This window comes from Cottoperca gobio, chromosome 23 (genome assembly GCF_900634415.1).
Source record: "Cottoperca gobio chromosome 23, fCotGob3.1, whole genome shotgun sequence".
Lineage (NCBI taxonomy): Eukaryota > Metazoa > Chordata > Actinopteri > Perciformes > Bovichtidae > Cottoperca > Cottoperca gobio.
In genome coordinates this window covers 6,162,323-6,180,923 of record NC_041377.1, presented here as the reverse complement: position 1 = coordinate 6,180,923, position 18,601 = coordinate 6,162,323, and the positions used below count along the sequence as shown (strand labels likewise).

The 18,601-nt window shown below is 39.7% G+C and overlaps 1 protein-coding gene and 3 non-coding genes across 10 annotated transcripts in view; all 4 read right to left on the bottom strand.

Moving 5' to 3' along the window:
• Positions 1 to 6,279: 6,279 nt before the first annotated feature.
• On the bottom strand, positions 6,280 to 6,391 carry trnal-caa (transfer RNA leucine (anticodon CAA)). The gene is made up of 2 exons: positions 6,354 to 6,391; positions 6,280 to 6,325 (listed from the first exon to the last, which is right to left on the bottom strand). It is a non-coding gene; the product is annotated as a tRNA-Leu (tRNA).
• Positions 6,392 to 6,754: 363 nt separating this feature from the next.
• trnal-caa (transfer RNA leucine (anticodon CAA)) lies at positions 6,755 to 6,866 on the bottom strand. The gene is made up of 2 exons: positions 6,829 to 6,866; positions 6,755 to 6,800 (listed from the first exon to the last, which is right to left on the bottom strand). It is a non-coding gene; the product is annotated as a tRNA-Leu (tRNA).
• Positions 6,867 to 7,220: 354 nt separating this feature from the next.
• trnal-caa (transfer RNA leucine (anticodon CAA)) lies at positions 7,221 to 7,331 on the bottom strand. The gene is made up of 2 exons: positions 7,294 to 7,331; positions 7,221 to 7,266 (listed from the first exon to the last, which is right to left on the bottom strand). It is a non-coding gene; the product is annotated as a tRNA-Leu (tRNA).
• Positions 7,332 to 9,783: 2,452 nt separating this feature from the next.
• Positions 9,784 to 18,601, bottom strand: part of LOC115028232 (ELKS/Rab6-interacting/CAST family member 1-like) — a 106,794-nt gene continuing 97,976 nt past the window's right edge. For 5 of the 7 annotated variants that reach the window (XM_029461832.1, XM_029461838.1, XM_029461835.1 and 2 more), the window contains one exon: positions 12,183 to 12,320. In XM_029461832.1, coding sequence (XP_029317692.1) covers positions 12,183 to 12,320 — 138 coding nt within the window. Of the gene's footprint in view, positions 12,321 to 18,601 lie in introns of all 7 variants that reach the window. The other 2 variants (XM_029461834.1, XM_029461833.1) reach the window with 1 other exon arrangement.

Below are 18,601 nucleotides of genomic sequence, written 5' to 3'. Positions count from 1 at the left end.
AGACTGAATGCATGCTCTCCACATTATGTTCCCACGTCATAGTTTCCTTCCAATATTCTTATACCTTTGTGACATGTTGCTCTCTTTGTGCGATGATGTCGGCGCAAACCTTGGAAAAACGTTGTGCTTAAGAATTCATGTGAGAGTTTAGATTTAGATCGCAGAGCACGGGCTGTCAAGCGACCAGATTGCCAAGTTTCTAAACCTTTGGGTGTGATCTAGAGTCGTGGCTGGGTAAAATATTTCTTTGTTAGATTCCTAGCATGTAATAAACCTCAAATTCACTAGAGCACATTCTACACAAGGTAAACTACAGTTCAAACTGGTTTACATTCAAATATATGTTTTAAACATTTGCATATTAATAACTAAAGCAGGTAAATCATTTTAAATCACCACAACAATACAATCAAATACATTAAACAATTACTGCCAGATAATACTATATATATATGATAATCTTCCTCTTTCTTGACAATAAAATGTAAATAAAATGAAAAGGAATATAGTTGTATAAAAAGCTCCTAAAAATGGTAAAACTCTACATGTTGTAATTCAATTACTTTGGTGAAGTAGGATTCTTATTGTCATAATGTAAATAAAAATCAGTGGTGAGCCTTTAACACACCAGTGCTCAGTAACCCAGGCTCCGCTGGTCTGATGCGGTGTGTCTTGAGGCTGTTTGGTCTGTCCCCTTATACCAGCCTGCCAGATTTATAAAATGGTTTCAGGCTCTATAAAGTGTCCAATAAACCACTTTTACTATTAGTGTAGGACACTGCTAGCATACAGCTGGTGACCGCTACCACTGACCATACACCCACAACACACACAGACACACACAGACACACACAGACACACACACACACAAGCAGGGACAGTCACATACTTCCTGGTCAGACACATTTTGAGAGCTGCTGGAGTCAGGACCACTGCCAAACTCTAACCCCACGTCACCCCACCCAGCCGCCCTGATGACATCACCGCATAGCCTTGAACCGCCAGCCCAGGAAGGCCTAAATCACGCACCAACACATGCATACACACACATAAGCAGGCGTCGAAAATGCAGAAACGAATACCACAGGTTCCAGTATGACGGCACACATACATGCAGAAGTGCACACACACAGCACTTGACCATAATGACTACTGCATTGCTACATATTGACACGTATTGTCCACACACACACACACACACAGACACACACACACACACACACAGACACACACACACAAATGGAGCAGCTTAAGTGCAGACTGCTGATTCAAGTCAATTTGAATTACAGTATGTTTGTACATTTTAGTGAATATTAAGAAGGACGATTAAGAAACTAAAGTATTTATCCATCTCTCTTTAGCATTAGCAAGTTTCCTCCACCATACACTACTGTGCTTTATTTCCCCACTTGCTATCTCGCCTTTATCAGGGTTGTAAGGGGTCACTATGTATGTGTGTGTATATATATATATATATATATATATATATATATATAGAGAGAGAGAGAGAGAGAGAGAGATATACATATATAGTGACCTTATACCACGCTTTTTTTTCCTTCATAATAGTTAAATCTTTACTTTAATCTTGATAATTTCTCTTGATTCACTGATTTATTGTTTTGTCTTTAAAATATCAAATAATAATTGTAAATACCCATATTGTAATATCCATCAAAAGTTCCCAAAACTGAGTGTGGTGTTTCCAAATGCCTTGTTTAGTCGCAAGTCCCAGTCTGAACACAAATATATTGGATTTACAATGATATAAATCAGAGAAAAGCACCAAATGTTCACACTGGAGAAGCTGGAAGCAACAAATCTCTACACATGTCTTTCTCTGCCAAGTCAGCGCCATCATCCTAAAGAACAAACTGACTAAACAGATGCAAACAAAAGGCCCACACACACACACACACACACACACACACACACACACACACACACACACACACACACACACACACACACACACACACACACACACACACACACACACACACACACACACACACACACACACACACACACACCAGAAGTGGAGAGGTTAAACTGGTCGCTGTCATAGGTTGTCCTGGGAGGAATTCCCAGGAATCAAGTTAACCAATCAGAGACCAGCATTTAAAATACTGGCTCTTCAACTGGAGAGCTGGAGAGGCCATCCTCTTCAGATGGACCACCGTCTGTGTGTGTGTCCAAGTTAGTCATTAGTGCTCCCGGTGGGCTTAAATACACACATGTTACACACACACTGAGTGTTAAAGACCCCCCCGCCCCCTGCACTTGAAATGCTGAGATACATTTACACACAGAAACACACATTGAGACACTAAGTGTCCTATTTTCATGCAGATTTTTCACTTAAGAGTTTGTGAAAATTCTTAGATGTCTACTTTACGGTCACTATCAGAGTGTTAAATTAAAGAATTTTCCAACTTACTTTTAAATCCATTGTGTCTGAACATATGGACACACACACACACACACACACACACACACACACACACACACACACACACTTTACAATACACTCTGGAATGACCTTGAGGATCCATTGATGCTTGCAGACATCCCATCTTCTCGTATATCGAGCGTGGAGACACACAACACACACACACACACACATGCACACACTTACTACCCTTCCCTAATTACCGAGTCCCGAGGGAGGACACACTCAAGCAGCACTTCAGTGTTTGGTTAAAGAAAAGGTCTTTCTCACGAGTTAGAGGACAGACAGACAGACGGACAGAAATAAAAAGATTAACAATAAGGAAATGTTCAGAGTGCAGACTTGGTGGTTACGTTTTGCTATATTGTTGTTGCATGATTCTAGCTTTCAGTTTGGTTTCCTTGCTAATAACGCTACTTGCTCATTTTAATTATACTCTTATAGACCATCTATATCTCCCTCTATATCAACTTTTCAAATACCAACTTATGAGTTCTTGAGTTTAAATAACATCTTTTGAAAGAGTAAGCCCCAAACCATTTAATCTTTCAGCTAAAGTGAAAATATCAAGTTGCAAGCTTTTCACGCTCCATTGGTGAAACGGCAGTTGCAAAAACTGAGATTCTGACAAACATCCCGAACATTAAATTAAACATGATACAGGACCGGAAAAGTGAACAAAGGGCAGAAAAGAAAGTGAAAATGTGTATCATGACTGAAAGAGTGAGAGGGAGGGAGAGAAAGACCAGAAGTGGACTTGGTAGACAGGGAGGGAGGAGGAAGAGAGATTATCTCTCTCTAATGGCTAACATGTTGACAGCAACACTTTTCACCACCTCTATCTACACATCTAACATTACTATCTAGCTATATATCCTCCACACACACACACACACACACACACACACACACACACACACACACACACACACAGTTGGGTTTATCAGCCCAGCTGTCAGTCCGCTCTGCAGCTCAGGTGGGTTTCAGACTTTTAAAACCATGAAACGTGTAAAGTGATCCGGAGACGTCACCACAAGAGACGACCTCGACTTTCTGTCAGAATCTGATAGTCTGCTTTCACATGTGTTGACAGACTTTTCTTTGCTATGTCTGCCTTTTACAAACAAGAACATGTGGGGAAAAGATGTTTGTCTCCAGTTTTTAAATTAAAAAGAAAATGTTTTCATAAAGTACAATGATGAATCAAACGTGCTTTTTATTGGGAATTTCCTTTTTATGAATGTTTTAGGCTCTACTGAGAAAGACATCTCAATCTCAACAGTATTGTTCAAACACAATGAAAGATTAACCATGTTTTAGGGTTTGTATGATGGCATTGAGCAGAGTTTTAAGTCCTCCTTGCATTTGGGCTAAATGTGTGTGGAAACAGACTGTTTCTAGATCTAGCAAAGTTCAAAGGTCAATATAAATCCTCAGTGGGTCTACTGGTGTGTGGATGTCTCAGTACCAAACAGGAGAAAACACACACAAGCTCCTACGTGAAATCACCCACCCATAATCAACAACATGTATTAAGTCACAGCTTTTTGTTTTTATCTCGATAACTGCTATTTTAAATATATTTGAATACATTTTCTTGATGACATTTACAGAGCATGCAGATACATACTGTCAATTAAAAAAACTTTATAGTACAGACAAACAACAACACGAAAGATGAGTTTCTGCTTTTCCCAGGGAACATTTTAAGTCATCACATCTTGTATTTCTTGTCACGTCTGTAGAAATGTCTTTCCAATACACCACTTTAGCGTCACAAACTAAAAAATGTCCTCTATAGTCTCAGCTCAGGATATCTATTGGTATATTGTTTGTATATTGCACACATACAGACCACAAGCCACAGACAGACCAATAAACTAATATGTAGAGCGACTACCATCTGTAGTGACTGCTTGCCACTCAAAGTGGGGAGATCCTCCTCCTTGTGTTTTTAATACTTGTCTAAATTAAATTGAACTTGGTCCTCCCAGAGTTGCAGTCAGACTTGTCAGTTTGCAGTTTGATGCCTCTGGCCCAGATGAAGGCAGGCAGAGCAACTTCTCTATACTGAGAGAAACATTTGTGCAACATTTCGACCAAAAATAGTCCTGGTCTCCACCGCAACGCGAGAGGGCTGCCTTCATTTAGGCCGATGGGATTGGCAGATCTCACACACACACACACACACACACACACACACACACACACACACACACACACACACACACACACACAGCATTTCACCACTGTCATATGGGAGCCAAAGTCATGAAATAAGCCCATTCTGTAAGTAGACTGTGACAACGGAAACATTGTGGGGATAAAACGTCTACAAGTTCAAATGGAGCAAAGTAAGTCCACAATCCAGTAAACCAACTTTAAAAAAACCTTTTTCCCTCTTCACTTCTGATGTGTGTTCTGTCCAGAAGGTGCAAAGCAACTCAAAACAGTGAGTTCAAGTTCAAATCTAATTATTTAAATCCGGCAACTCCTGCAAACATATTTCACTTCTTACAGTTGACAGGACAAAGTTGACAGCAGGGCTGCCCCCTCTTCGGCGATTAGTCAACTAATTGGTGTTTTTGGTCTTAGTCGACTAAGATTTCTTTAGATTTTATGCTTTTATTCTTTAAAAAAATGCTGAATGACTTATTTCCAATAAACTTATGAGCACATCTCTGGTAAACGCATACTTTAAAGTGCTGCTTTTGCAAGATTCTTTGTGAACAAACTCAGTTTTACAGATATTTTTGATAAAATCATCATTGACATTTATTGTGTGAGTGTTAGTCGACTTTCTTGAGTTGACAGAAATTACAGAAAATATTACACACACAGATGATACAACTACAAACTGTCATAAGATTGTATTAAATGTGTGTGTCATAAATCACACCTCTCAAATCCCCATTAAAGAACATTATTGAAGTGTGTATGCAGTGTATTCAAGATGTAACGACTGTCTTATACTTTGTTGTAACACTTTTAAAACTTCCCCTACAACATTAAAGGCACAATGACTGTAGTTCCTACCTGTTGTTGTTCTCCCAGTGGTTGCTTGGCTCTACAAGGAAAGTTTCTGCTCCCACCATCCGAAGCGCTCAAGTCCGAAAAGTGTGACTCTGTCCGGCCGGGAAACTACAGACAGGTCGGTGTTTTTATTGAAAGGGAAACCCCTTCAGACACATCCCACAGCAGCCTGCTGCAGCGCTCACCGTGTGATACAGATACAAACTCTTCCAAGTGTCACTTTTTGGTCACGTCCAATGTCCTTCCTTTCACTGCTCGATCACCTTCACAGATATGCCGCAAAAAGTCTTGTCTGAGTCCCCCAAAAAGTCGATTTATGGCAGTGTAACGTAGTCTCCGTGGAGCTGTTACCCAAAGAAAGTCCCAAATTGTCATGTGGAAATGTAGAAATAAAGTCAGAAACGAGTGGCACGCGCTGTCCGTTGTGTACTGGCTTGTATGCGCAGTGTCCTCAGCAACAGGTGTCAGAAATAAAGTGAGATTTCTTCACGGCCATCACAAGTTTCCAAACCTATCCAACTAATTACGCACGCAGGGAAAAGAAGGAGGAGGAGGAGGATGGAGGGAGGGTGCTCTGTAAAGTTTTCTTTTCGCGTCGAGAAACACGAGCGAGAAGTTTGAGAAAGACAGAGCGCGCGCGGAGTGAAACAAAAGAAGTTAGATCTGCTCGTGTGGCGACTCTCCTCTGCTCTGCTGTGGAAAACGCTCGCCTGACACCGGCAGAGAGAGAGGGAAAGTTGTTTTACACTGAAACAGAAGGGAAAAACATGTGTGTCTGTTGTGTTCAAAATGTTTGTCAGAAGTGGGATTTGAACCCACGCCTCCATTCGGAGACCAGAAATCCCGTAGCTCAGGAAGGAGTCTAAACCTTGAGTCTGGCGCCTTAGACCGCTCGGCCATCCTGACAACTGTACAACAACCTAGGTAGTTAACATTATAATGTTACAGTTTGCTTTATAATTAATAAAATCTTTGGACCTCCCGTTTAATTTTCTCTCTACTCACGTAACAACAACATGAAACACGAGGCATGAGCGTGTTGCTATGAGCCTCGTGTTTTATGCCTATACACTCGCATAAAAAGATGTCCGACTTCTCACACTCTTCTGGTTGGCAATTAGTTTAATGCGGCTCACTTGTGCAGCTAACTAAATGTTGTAGAGTTGTATTACTCAGTTCAGTTGGTTATGCTAGTTTTTGTAGTGTGTTTTTGCTCAGTTTAGATCACTGTATGCATACGTTCACGGAAAAACTTGGAGGTAAAAATACTGTCAGAAGTGGGATTTGAACCCACGCCTCCATTCGGAGACCAGAAATCCCTTTTGCTCAGGAAGGAGACAATCCTTGAGTCTGGCGCCTTAGACCACTCGGCCATCCTGACAACTGGAAATTATCCTCAGTGTACAGAAGAAAGAATTTGGCTGCGAGTGTCTATCTTTCACTTTTAGATTTCTTATTGTTTTCCTCTTGCCACATAAAGTCATTTTTTCACCAGTCGTTGGAGATAGTACCAGCTCTTTATACCAATATTTCTTTCAAAAATTGTTATTTTAATGTAAATAACCTGCTAATTAAAAATGAGCTAAATTCACGTCACATGTGTCAATGTTGCACATTTACTTTATAGTCTTGTTTACATGCTTTTGTTTGTGACCACTGCATGTAGAGATTCAAGGAACCTTATTTTAGACCTATTTTGTCAACTAACATGGATGACACGTGCAGGTAAAATCTTTGTCAGAAGTGGGATTTGAACCCACGCCTCCATTCGGAGACCAGAAATCCCAATTCATAGGAAGGAGACAATCCTTGAGTCTGGCGCCTTAGACCGCTCGGCCATCCTGACAACTGATTTAAGAGTCGATGTTAAGTTGTGTCATTCAATCCCTCCATAATTTACTGTGATCCTGAAATCTATATATCCCTATCACTCGATTGGGACATAGCAGCTTGGGGAAAAGTTTTCTCTGAAAGCAATAAAAGTCAGAGGAATGCACAGACAGAGGAGGAACTGAAGATGAGGAAAATGTCTTCAGTGTCGGTGGATGTTTGGACTGTCAGTGTCTAACAGCTTGTTTTAGGAGCTCCACTCCTCTCACATTGTTTTTATTTCCTCTCAAAAGTTTTTCCTTCTGTTCCTTGCCTCCTTCTCCTTCCATTTCGCTATTTCTCTCCATCCACTCGATCCTCCCTCTTTTCTCAATTCATCCCACCTACAGTTCAGCAACTCATTTACCTTACAAACCATTTATTAGGAAAAAAAAACGATGTATGCAAAAAAAAAGCAAACATTCAAATCCAACAAGCAACATGTTTATGCCTTCAAACCACAACTGAAAGCATTAATAATTAAGCTGAAAGCATGTAATAGAGACAGAGTGTGTGTTTTAAGTTGAGCTGCTGTTTGTTTTGGTCTCAGCTCTCCCTCTCCTCTCTCTGTTTTCTCTCTCTCTCCATCGCCCTCTCATTCTTTTTCTTTTGCAGTCATGTGTGATGTGATGTGTGATGATTGAAACCACATCTACCCAAAGCCAACGCAAGCCCTCCCCACTTCCTTTGCAGTCACTCAGCTTTTATTTCTCCTCCTGTGTCTCAGTCCTCAACTACAATATATATATATATATATATATATATATATATATATATATATATACATATATACATACATATATACACATACACATATATATACATATATATATATGTGTATATATACATACATATATACACATATACATATATATATATATATATATATATATATATATATATATATATATATATATGTATATGTATATATATATATATACATATACATATATATACACATATATATATATATATATATATATATATATATATATACACATATACATATATACACATATACATATATATACATATATATATATATATATATATATATATATATATATATATATATATACAAACAAACCAACCCCTTGTGGAGGTAACCAACCAAAAAAAGAGAAAAGAAACAGGAAATGAGAATGATTAGGACTTTGTAAAGTGACTGTCAACAAAATGAAAGCGACATGTTTTTTCAAAGATTTAATACTTTACTTTTGTCTTTTGTTTTGTATTCATCTAGTTTCACCACCATCAGCAATTTGTTTCAAATACATATTTTCCAGCTCCTCCATTTAATTTGTAAACAACATTATGGGAGAGCAGTGTACAATGGTACATTAAAAAATCAAGGTGATATAGTCTTTATCCTACGCTACGTTTTGTGAAAATATATCATGCATATGTCCTTCTCTGACACTTATTTTTGGTGTGTAAATATGTAGAAGTTCTGCACTGTGAGCCGTATGAGTTACAGCAGTAGATGAAATGATGTCTGGTGCTCAGTGGGTTGCGTCTTCACTCCTTCCTCTCTACCTCTCCCTCCCTCTCTCTCTTTCTCCATCACATAAATCAGGCAGCCATACATGCGTATCTCTCCCTCCTCCTCTTTCTCGCTCCGTCCATCCCTTCTGTCTCCCTTCACTGGCTTTTATTAGGACAGTAGATGGAGAAAGCAGAACGCATCCTTCTGCACAAACCCAGGTACCGACACACTGAACGAAGCGTTGCCATATGAAGGCTCACACCGGCACATATGTTACTTGAACGGACTCAGCCTCTGGTGTGTTTTATTGTCTGATAATGTTTTCACTCTACCTGAAAATTCTTCAAATCAAAGGTCGGGTCAGGGTTCAAGGTCAGTCGAGCCGGTAGGTCTGTTAAACCAGATTTTCTAGTTGAATGAACACATTACACTGAGCTGCTGCCAGTGCAAGATGCAAACATTAAGGAAGTGTGTGTGCACTTTCTACAGTCACTTTCCTGTGGCGTTATCAGCTACATTCACCCTTATAACACACAGACATGCACAAAATCCCATCTAGTTTATTTTCAAATCCTTCCTCATATTCATTAGTACCTATTCAGCACCCGGAAATGTTAAAAGTTAAAGCAGGTCAAGTTTAAAACTGTCCACACTATTGGAAATAAAGCATATTTGGATGAGCTGTTGGAAATTTAAGACAATGGTAATGGTATGGTATGGCTGGACTGTGTGTGTGTGTGTGTGTGTGTGTGTGTGTGTGTGTGTGTGTGTGTGTGTGTAAAGAACTGGAACAGAATGAGGCCCTGGGCTACGGTGGTGTCATTATTGTGGGCGGATAGGAAAATAAACCACTAGTGACGAGATAAGGATAGTTTAGAGAGGGAGATAGAGAGAACGAGGGAGGCAAAAGGTGAGAAAAAGCAATGAAACAAAAGGAACGATGTTCTAAGCTCTGTCTTTATTATTTGCACTCAAGTCATCTACAAAAAGACAGAAAACACAAATCAGTGTGTCCTCTCTCACATATCGAAGTAACACTCACCTCCGTTTGAAGGTGTTTGTGAGTGAGCATTAATCGCAGGGGTCAGCAGACAATTTAAGGGATTTTTTTTTATGGACTTCCTTTCTGTCTTCTCGTGAAATGCTAGATACTTTCACCTCTTTCAGCCTATAAAAATCCTTTAAAAGAAACAATATGAGAAAGAAATCACCCGTCGTTTAAAATACTTAGATGTGATGAGGGGTCCCAAGTCAAAAAGGTTAGAATCCACCGCCACAGCTCTGATCTTTCAAACATTTTTACTGAGATAGAGGAAATGACAGACAGAATCCTTTCACAATAAAATAAAGATAAATCCTTTTTTTTTTTTTTTTTTATTCCATTCTTTCATTTGCAATCCACAACAAAGTCACGGTGAGTCCCAGTCATCACCGCTGCAAAACATTATCAGTGTAAAACAGACAACAAAATACTGGATTTACAACAGAAGCTTATATCTGATGGAGTTTCATTCAAAAAAAAAGAGTTTTGTCACACAAACTCTGAAGATTATAGCAATTTCAAACGGGTAACGTTTAAAGGAACCTGCACCAAATCTCCTCATAAAACATGTAACATGTAATATTTTGGAATGAAACTCCTCATTTACACCCACGTTTTTGAATACACAGCTTAGGTGCTGAAACTTTTTTTTTGGCTTCTTCAATAAGCCGTATGATGGTGTAAAATCAGATTTGAGTATGCGGTGTAAATCCCCATCATTAGGCTTCGTCTCCACCAGGTATTTCCTTTAAGGGAGCAGCGCTAAACAGTTGCATGTGGCCGGACAAGGCTGCTCGGTGCTGTTAGCGTTTAAAATCATGCTAAGGCTGTCAGCGCTGTGGGAAACATGCATCAGAGTGTCATTTCCACTGTAAACAACAAGAACAAGAAACTGATTTTGAGAAAATGTTCCCGGTGGACACAGAGCCTCATGTTGGTGCAATATACGTTCCCGATAACAGACTCCTGCTTTCGGAACAAATCTGTGGTTACCTTGCAAATCACACACACACACAAAAAAAAAAGTTTTGACACATTATGTAACATACCAACCAATACATGACAATATTTTTCAATTAAACAAGATTAGTGTTTTATATATATATTACCAAAAGCAAAAATACGTAGCAATTATTTTATATTCTATAACTCCCAAGAAAAAACATAAGTTTCGATAAGGGAAATCGAGTTCAGATTTCTCCACGTTAACTCTAAAGGGATTGTCACAAAATGGTAAGTGAGGGATTGTCTGAACAGAACCTAATTTCAGCATGGACACCATCACTGAACATGTTTTCTTAGGTTAAAAAGAAACACAAACATCTACACGGGTGTGTTTTAATAAAGGGAGTATTGCGAGATATATTATAGTTTGTGCCTTTCATCAATAATGGGGTGGGGGGGTGGGGGGGGATGAAAGTGTCATGTTCCCCTGATGAAAGCTGAGTTTCTGTTAATTAAAATTCTCTCTTTACAATATACACAACTATCAAGAGATCACTGCTGAAAGGAACTGCAAGTTTGGACGTTTCATCGGAAGGAAAGAAAAGAAGTGGAAAAAAATAGAAAGGTTTATAAGATAGCAGCAAATGATGTAAAGAATCAAAGGCAGCTGAAATAAACACACGTTATGTATCTGAACCAATCAAATAACAATGTGGTAACAGCGTGTAAGTCTGGCATCAGAAAACAACCTGGCAAGCTCAACTCACTTTCACCCCTTTGAAAATATTTCCCCCGCTTAAAATACATCAAGTCACGATTACAAGTCTGCTGATTGCCTGGAAGGACACAAGATGGCCGCTGTGAAGTGTCTCAGGTGGCGAGTGCAGTGAAGGCTCCTTCTGTTTTAGAGTAGTTAGGAAAATACGTGTACAATGTCTCAAAAACATCAACTATTTGCAATTAACTTGCATGCCAACACAGCACTATGTACTGAATAAGGAACAATATTTCCCTCAGTTGGCACTGTTTGTTTAAAATGATAGCGACTCAAGACACAGTGGAAGAATATTTTTCAGTACTGATGTGACACTTTGTTTCGTCTTTTTTTTTGTGTGGATCCCTTTTTATGTCTTTTAAAATGGGATGAAGTGCAGGTGGAAGAGAAAGTCTTCTTCCTGGGATTTTTTTATTTGTGTATTATGGGGGCTTGCTGGAGACTTGATGGCCCTGTGTATGTTTGCTTGCTTTCTGACTTTGCGTGCTAACTAATGTACGTACGTAAGCTGATTGATGTGTCAGTGTGTGTGTGTGTGTGTGTGTGTGTGTGTGTGTGTGTGTGTGTGTGCATTTGTGTGTCAGCAGCTGTCCTCCAGAGCGTTGACCACTTGTTCCAAAATGTCGGGGCATCGTTCGGCTATCTGCTGCAGGACCTGATTGGCGTATTCCTGGAGCTCCGCCCCCTCCCTCTCACTCAGCGCTAACTCCGCCTCCAACTGTGAGAGGGAAAGACACAGACACACAAGGGGGAGATTTAAGACATCTTGTAAACCATATCTTGCAATACAGCCAACACAGTAACATGGAATTTGAATGTGTTAAGCTCGATGAGAAGATCGATGCCACTCTCATGACTGTATGGTTAGTATGAAGCTGGTTAGCTAAACTAAGCATATACCTGGAAAGACAGAAAAACAGCTAGCTTGATTCTTTCCAAATTCAAGTTTTATGCTAAGCTAAGCTAACTGGCAACTGGCTGCAGCTTCACATTTAAAGAACAAATATAAGTGTGGTATCTATCTTCTCATTTAATTCCAGTGAAAAAAGCAAATAAGCGTATTTCCTAAGATGTAGAAGTGTTCATACAAATTCCATGCTTCTACGCTGTTCCTTTGAGATAAGAAAGAGGAGCGAGATGGAGACAAAGGAAAGATGAAACACTTCTAAATCAGATATCAGTCAAGCACACAAGCACTGGCAGATCAGGCAGCATGTGTAAAGTGACACACAGACACACACACACACATACGCATATCAGACTGTAATCTGAAAACACCACAGTGTAGTTCTTTCTGCCCATACAGAGTGGAACACTTCTGTGACACAGCGCTGATGTTATTTTCTTTGGCTGCAGCCGAGCTGAGACGTCAAACCCAACTGACTTAATGACCAATACATCTGTATCAATAAGAGCAAACAGTCATGTAACACAAGCCAACATGTATGTTGCTGTGTCTGTGTGTGTGCGCGTGTGTGTGTGTGTGTGTGTGTGTGTGTGTGTGTGTGTGTGTGTGTGTGTGAAATGTTATCTAGCTTGGCCCATACTAGGGAATAAAAGTCAGGATATCGCAGCTCTGCTACATCAACTTTGATCATTCTTTTTAAAGTCTGCCTTTTAAAAATACCCCAACTTACAGTAATGGAAGTGCAATACTAAACTGATACATGTCAATATTCATACACTGATCAATATGTTAATGCCAATAAAGCTAATTGATATTTTATTTAATTTTGTAGTGTGGTTTACAAAAAGTAATCAATACATAGCAATACAATAACACGTTTTTTAATGCAGTAAAACAGCTTTATTAACTGAATATTTATAATATTGGTGAACATCCAAGTTATGTCCTTGTTGTCACTCACTGGACGCTCACATGGAGCCTGATAAACAGCCGTATACAGCACGTACACTACAACAAGACCCGAGAAGCATTTGCACATTGTATTTTTGAAAAACTAAAAGAAAGAGGGAGAGACAGAGGAGAAGACTGGGGGAGAAATGGAGAGTGAGTGAAGTGTGAAGCTAAGTGAGAGAAGCAATGAGGCTCTAGCACTCCACCCTGTTCACGTGTGTTTGTGCAATATTTCCCTATCCATCATGCCCAAAACTCAAATGTTTTGTGTGAAGTATACACATATATTGGCTTATTTCCCACATGTTATGTGTGTTTGCAGGTAATTTAACTTGATGACTCTGCATTTTAGTTGCAATCCCCCCCAGAAAAACACGGCTGTAAAGATAAGGTGGAAAGACGATTGAGAGGAGATAAAGGGTTTAGTATGCGTCTGCTGTCTTCTGCTCTCTGACTCACGCAGCCTTGACCTGCAACAGAGAGAGACGCTTGAAAAAAGCTTTTTTAAAATCAAGATTTATTGGCTCAAGCACAGAGCTGCTGATACTTCCATATACCTAAATCAGCATCATAAACACGGAAGGGACAAAACATGAGCGATGCTGCCATGATTATAAATTACAGCACTGTGCATAATCCATAACTCAGTTTAAAATAGGTGATTGGCAGTTATAATAAGGGAATCAATAAAGGACGTTGGCTTTTATCTAGATGGATGCTTGTGTTCATGTAGTCCTTCAGTATTGCATAAAAAGGTAAGAACAACATTGTGACCCCTTACAATCTTGCATTCCCTTTTCACAGATTGAATATGTCTACCAGCTTTGAGCAGCGCCCCCAAAGAGACGATCCAAAGAGAAAACAAAAAGAAATTGATGTATTAGAGCAGTTGTTTAAATCAATTTCACATTACTACCTCTGCCAAGGAGATTATGATTTCTGTTCGGTTTGTTGGTCAGCAGTGTTTACGGAAAAACTACAAGCCGAGTGCCCCTTTAGTTCGTCTTGTAACCTATCACGTTCAACATCCCGACCCCCGGGTTGAGAACAACTGATTCAAAACACTTGAAACCTGCACGTGTCAGTGACTGGACCACAAAGCAGTTCTGCAAAAAGCTCCTAAAATGTTTCTTTTTCTACATAATGTGGTTAAACTGAGGACATGTTTAAAAAACCTGGCTGACTGCTTGCACTAATGGACTTTATTGCGAACCTGTGTCTAACAGAGTCGCCACATCCGTAAATCACTACAATTAACCTGGTGGGAAAAGTGTTCTCATAACTGATATGAATGCTGGCCAAAACCAGAACAACAAGAACCAGAAAGTAATCATAATTTAATCCTCCTTCCCCACGTTGCTAAGCAATAAACTTTCTTGCTACATTTGCTTCATGGCTCATTTATGGGCAAAAAAGAAAAATTCAATATAAACAATGTTGCATTATACAGTTTCCATTTATGAGGTATACGTTTGGATGTTGAGCTCTAATAGATCATGTCTCATGTAATCTCAGTGTGTGGTCAGAGAGCAATGTGAGACTTAGTGTTGCCAGATTCATAAATTCTGTAAGAGTATGTGTGTTTGATTGTTAGTGTTTGTGTCCGGAGATGCATTAGTGCAGGCGCTTGTGAATGTGTGTGTGTGTGTGTGTGTGTGTGTGTTTGTGTGTGTGATACGGTGGTTTGGGTGTTTGACATGTCAGGTGTGTGTGAGTGCACGGCATGACGCTAAAGTGTATGTTGCAAGCTCAAATTCTGATTTAGTGAGTGACATGGAAGATTGTGGGAAGCAGAGAGATAGACAGAGGGAAAGGATAAGACGTGAGTGCGCGCGCGCACGTGTGTGTGTGTGTGTGTGTGTGTGTGTGTGTGTGTGTGTGTGTGTGTGACAGAGTGAGAGAGAGGGTTTGTTGAAGATGATTTTTACTGCAGCCATTAAAGCTCCATTATCGTGATGGATCATTATCTGCCTTATCAGGGGCCTGGAGACACACACACACACACACACACACACACACACACAACACACACACAGACACACACCACAAATACGCCTTGCGTGCACAAACGTGTAAATGCACACACACAGGTTATCAGCTTGAGAATGAGGATGATGGTAATGTGTGTGTGTGTGTGTGTGTGTGTGTGTGTGTGTTTGTACACTCTAAACCCATGACACACATTGCAGGGCTTGAACCTCTTTGCTGAGGAATGCTAATGTTTTTTTAAAGAACCTATAACTTAGCAGAGAGAGATGGAGACAGAGATTAACAGAAAGAGAAAAGACAAACGGGTCGAGGTGGCAGTAGTACAGCGGTGCTCTCTGGTGCAGACACACATCTTATAAAGTTACTCGACTGCAGCTTTTGTATTTACAGATTAATCGGAGGCCAGAGGTCTCTTGTTATCAGCTGTCTCTGTTCACGCCATGGCTGTAAACCGTTAACCTTTTTTTGATTGGTTTAGAGGAAATGATGTTCATGAGGTCCAGTCCCATGTTTCCATAAAGGCTGCTTACATTGAGGCCCACTGACCCACTTCTACAAACAACTGCACAATTAATGTAGTTACAGATTCTCTTTCAGTTTTAATTAGATGCAAGAAAATACATTTTGAGAAAAATACTGAATATTGATATAACATTTTAAAGCCTGGCATGTCACTTCTGAAACAACACAATTCTTTCAGTTTTGGGTGTAATTACAGCCACCATATGAGTATGTATACATTTTATTTGATGCTTTACATCTCTAACTGTGGTGTATAGAAGCACTTTTCTTTACATTCCTATCTTATCCATAGAGCCCATTAAAAAAACACACATCTGCTATAAATTTCATCCAATCTTAACCAACTTTGGTACATAAAATATTTGGATGACAATGAAAAACAAATGTGTTTTCCAATAACTGCATGACTGCCTGAACATAATAAGCACGTAAAAGCTAAAAGAACAAAGTGCAAGCAGCACTGCCTGGTGGGAAATGAGGAGGGTAAGAAAATAAAAAAAATCTAAAAAAAAAGGTGAAAAAGTCGAATGTTTCTGAAAAAAGAAAAACCTTTATGACAGACTATTATTCAAACAAAAGCAGCAGGAAGACATAGGGGAAGGAGAGGATGAAGGTCTGAACACAGAAAAAGTCTGGAGGGCAAAGTTTGACCTAATATTCCTCAGCAATAGCGTACCAAGTTGCACGAGTAAAGATACAATCAGGAGGTTTAAAAAGGCTCCAGACTCCTCAACAGCCGCCCTGAGCAGTGCTGTAGAAACACCATTATGAGTAAGAGCAAAGGGATAAAGTATAATAGGCCTATATTGGCTATTATAATCCCTGTCTCTCTTCCTGTCTCTATTCAAACCATTAGGTTCTTACAGGCTTACACTGTATGCAGACTGCTTTATAAGTTGGCCGCCTGTACTGCGCCAAGAATGAATGTGTGTGTGCATTGTCGCAGTCGTGCACAGTCGTAGTCCAGGCAGCTTCCGCTTAAATGCTCGCTAACGAGCTGCAGTGGGAATAGAGCTTGAGGACATGTGCCTAAAACGGCTCCTGGAGGACTAAAAAATACTGCACTCCTTTAGCACTAACAGCTGAAGAGAAACACAAGGGAAGTGTGTGTTGTGGGCAATTCAACATACCGGTAACTTGGTCGTTTTATTTTAAGGTTGGTTATTTTATCTGCCCAAATTGACTGTCGGAACATATTCATATTTATAAGCTCGGCCTCCGGGAGCTCTCCACCATCGTGTGCCTTGCCCACGAGCACTTGAAGTAATTGTTAAGCATTTTATTAAAGTAAAGGAACTTAAATCTATTAGTCCAATCCTCCAACATTCACTTTAGCACCTATAAATGCAAGTTAAGCTCATGATAGAGGTGGGCTTGTGGTTACTATAGTGGAACACCTTTACAGAGAACAGGGGCTTATACGCCGTATGAAAAGACTTAAACCGTAAACTGGCCCTCGAGGAGTAACTACACAAGGCTGGACTTACAACACTAATGGCTGCGGAAATAAACAGCAGGAACAGACTGCAGCATTGACTGTGTGTAGGTGCAACTTCCCAGTAGGCCAATCTCAAACTGATTCACAGTGTTAAGGTTGTATAAGAAGGAAAATAAGAAAGAAACTATCTACAGGTGCGATCTGATCTGACCACATTTGGATAACTGAGGGAAAGATGGTAAATGAAGTACATTAACAGGCTGCAAAATGTTAAACCGGTTCAAACCAAGATAGATTATTTCCTTTAAATGTTATTTTATTTGCTAAAAACAGTCAGGGATAGAAATAGTACATTCCTATCTCATAAATCACCTCGCTATCCCTAAGATTTTTTTTTAATATCAATTTTTTTTTATATAAGACTGAAGGAAGACTGGTGGAGAAGATTGTGTTTTGCATAATATAGCAATTATACAACCCGTCAATAATTAATGTTATTGTGGTAAGGGAGCCACAGTCTCCAACATGATCATTAAAACTCAACTTCAAATACATTAATATGAAGTAAAAGAAACAAGCGAGACACATATAAGATGACCAACTACCATACATCCTCAGTTAATATGTTTTCTTTCAATCCCACAATGGCTGCCATAGTGAACAAAGATTTGTCGGCTTCATATAGAGACAAGACAAGTGTGAGAGTGGGGCGCATGTTTCTGTGTGCTTTATCTGTGTGTTAACTTAAGTCTATGGCCTTCACCTGTCACCATCCCCAGCTTGTCTTTCCATTATAGACAAAAGAGGACGAAAAGACAGAAAGGTCGAGGATGGAAAAGAAAGGCAGGGATTGAGAAGCGGGAGCTGAAAGAGTGCGACAGAAAGTCAGAGAGAAAGGGGGAAGCAGATTGATCAAGAGTGAGTGACAATAGCACAGCAGAGATGGAGAAAGACAGAAAGATTTCTAAGAGAAGAGAAAAGGAAGAGAGGAGAGAGAAAGAGGACAGGAATCAAGCGGAGGGGGAGGAGAGTGATAACCAGAGACAGAGAGAAAGATCAAGGAAGAAAGACAAATGCATGTTGAATGGTAAAGCCATTAAGCTTGGATTCAATAAATCTGCATAAAAACCCTAGTCGTCTGTAATGACTAGTGAAGGCCTCTGTGTGTGTGTGAGTGTGTGTGTGTGTGTGT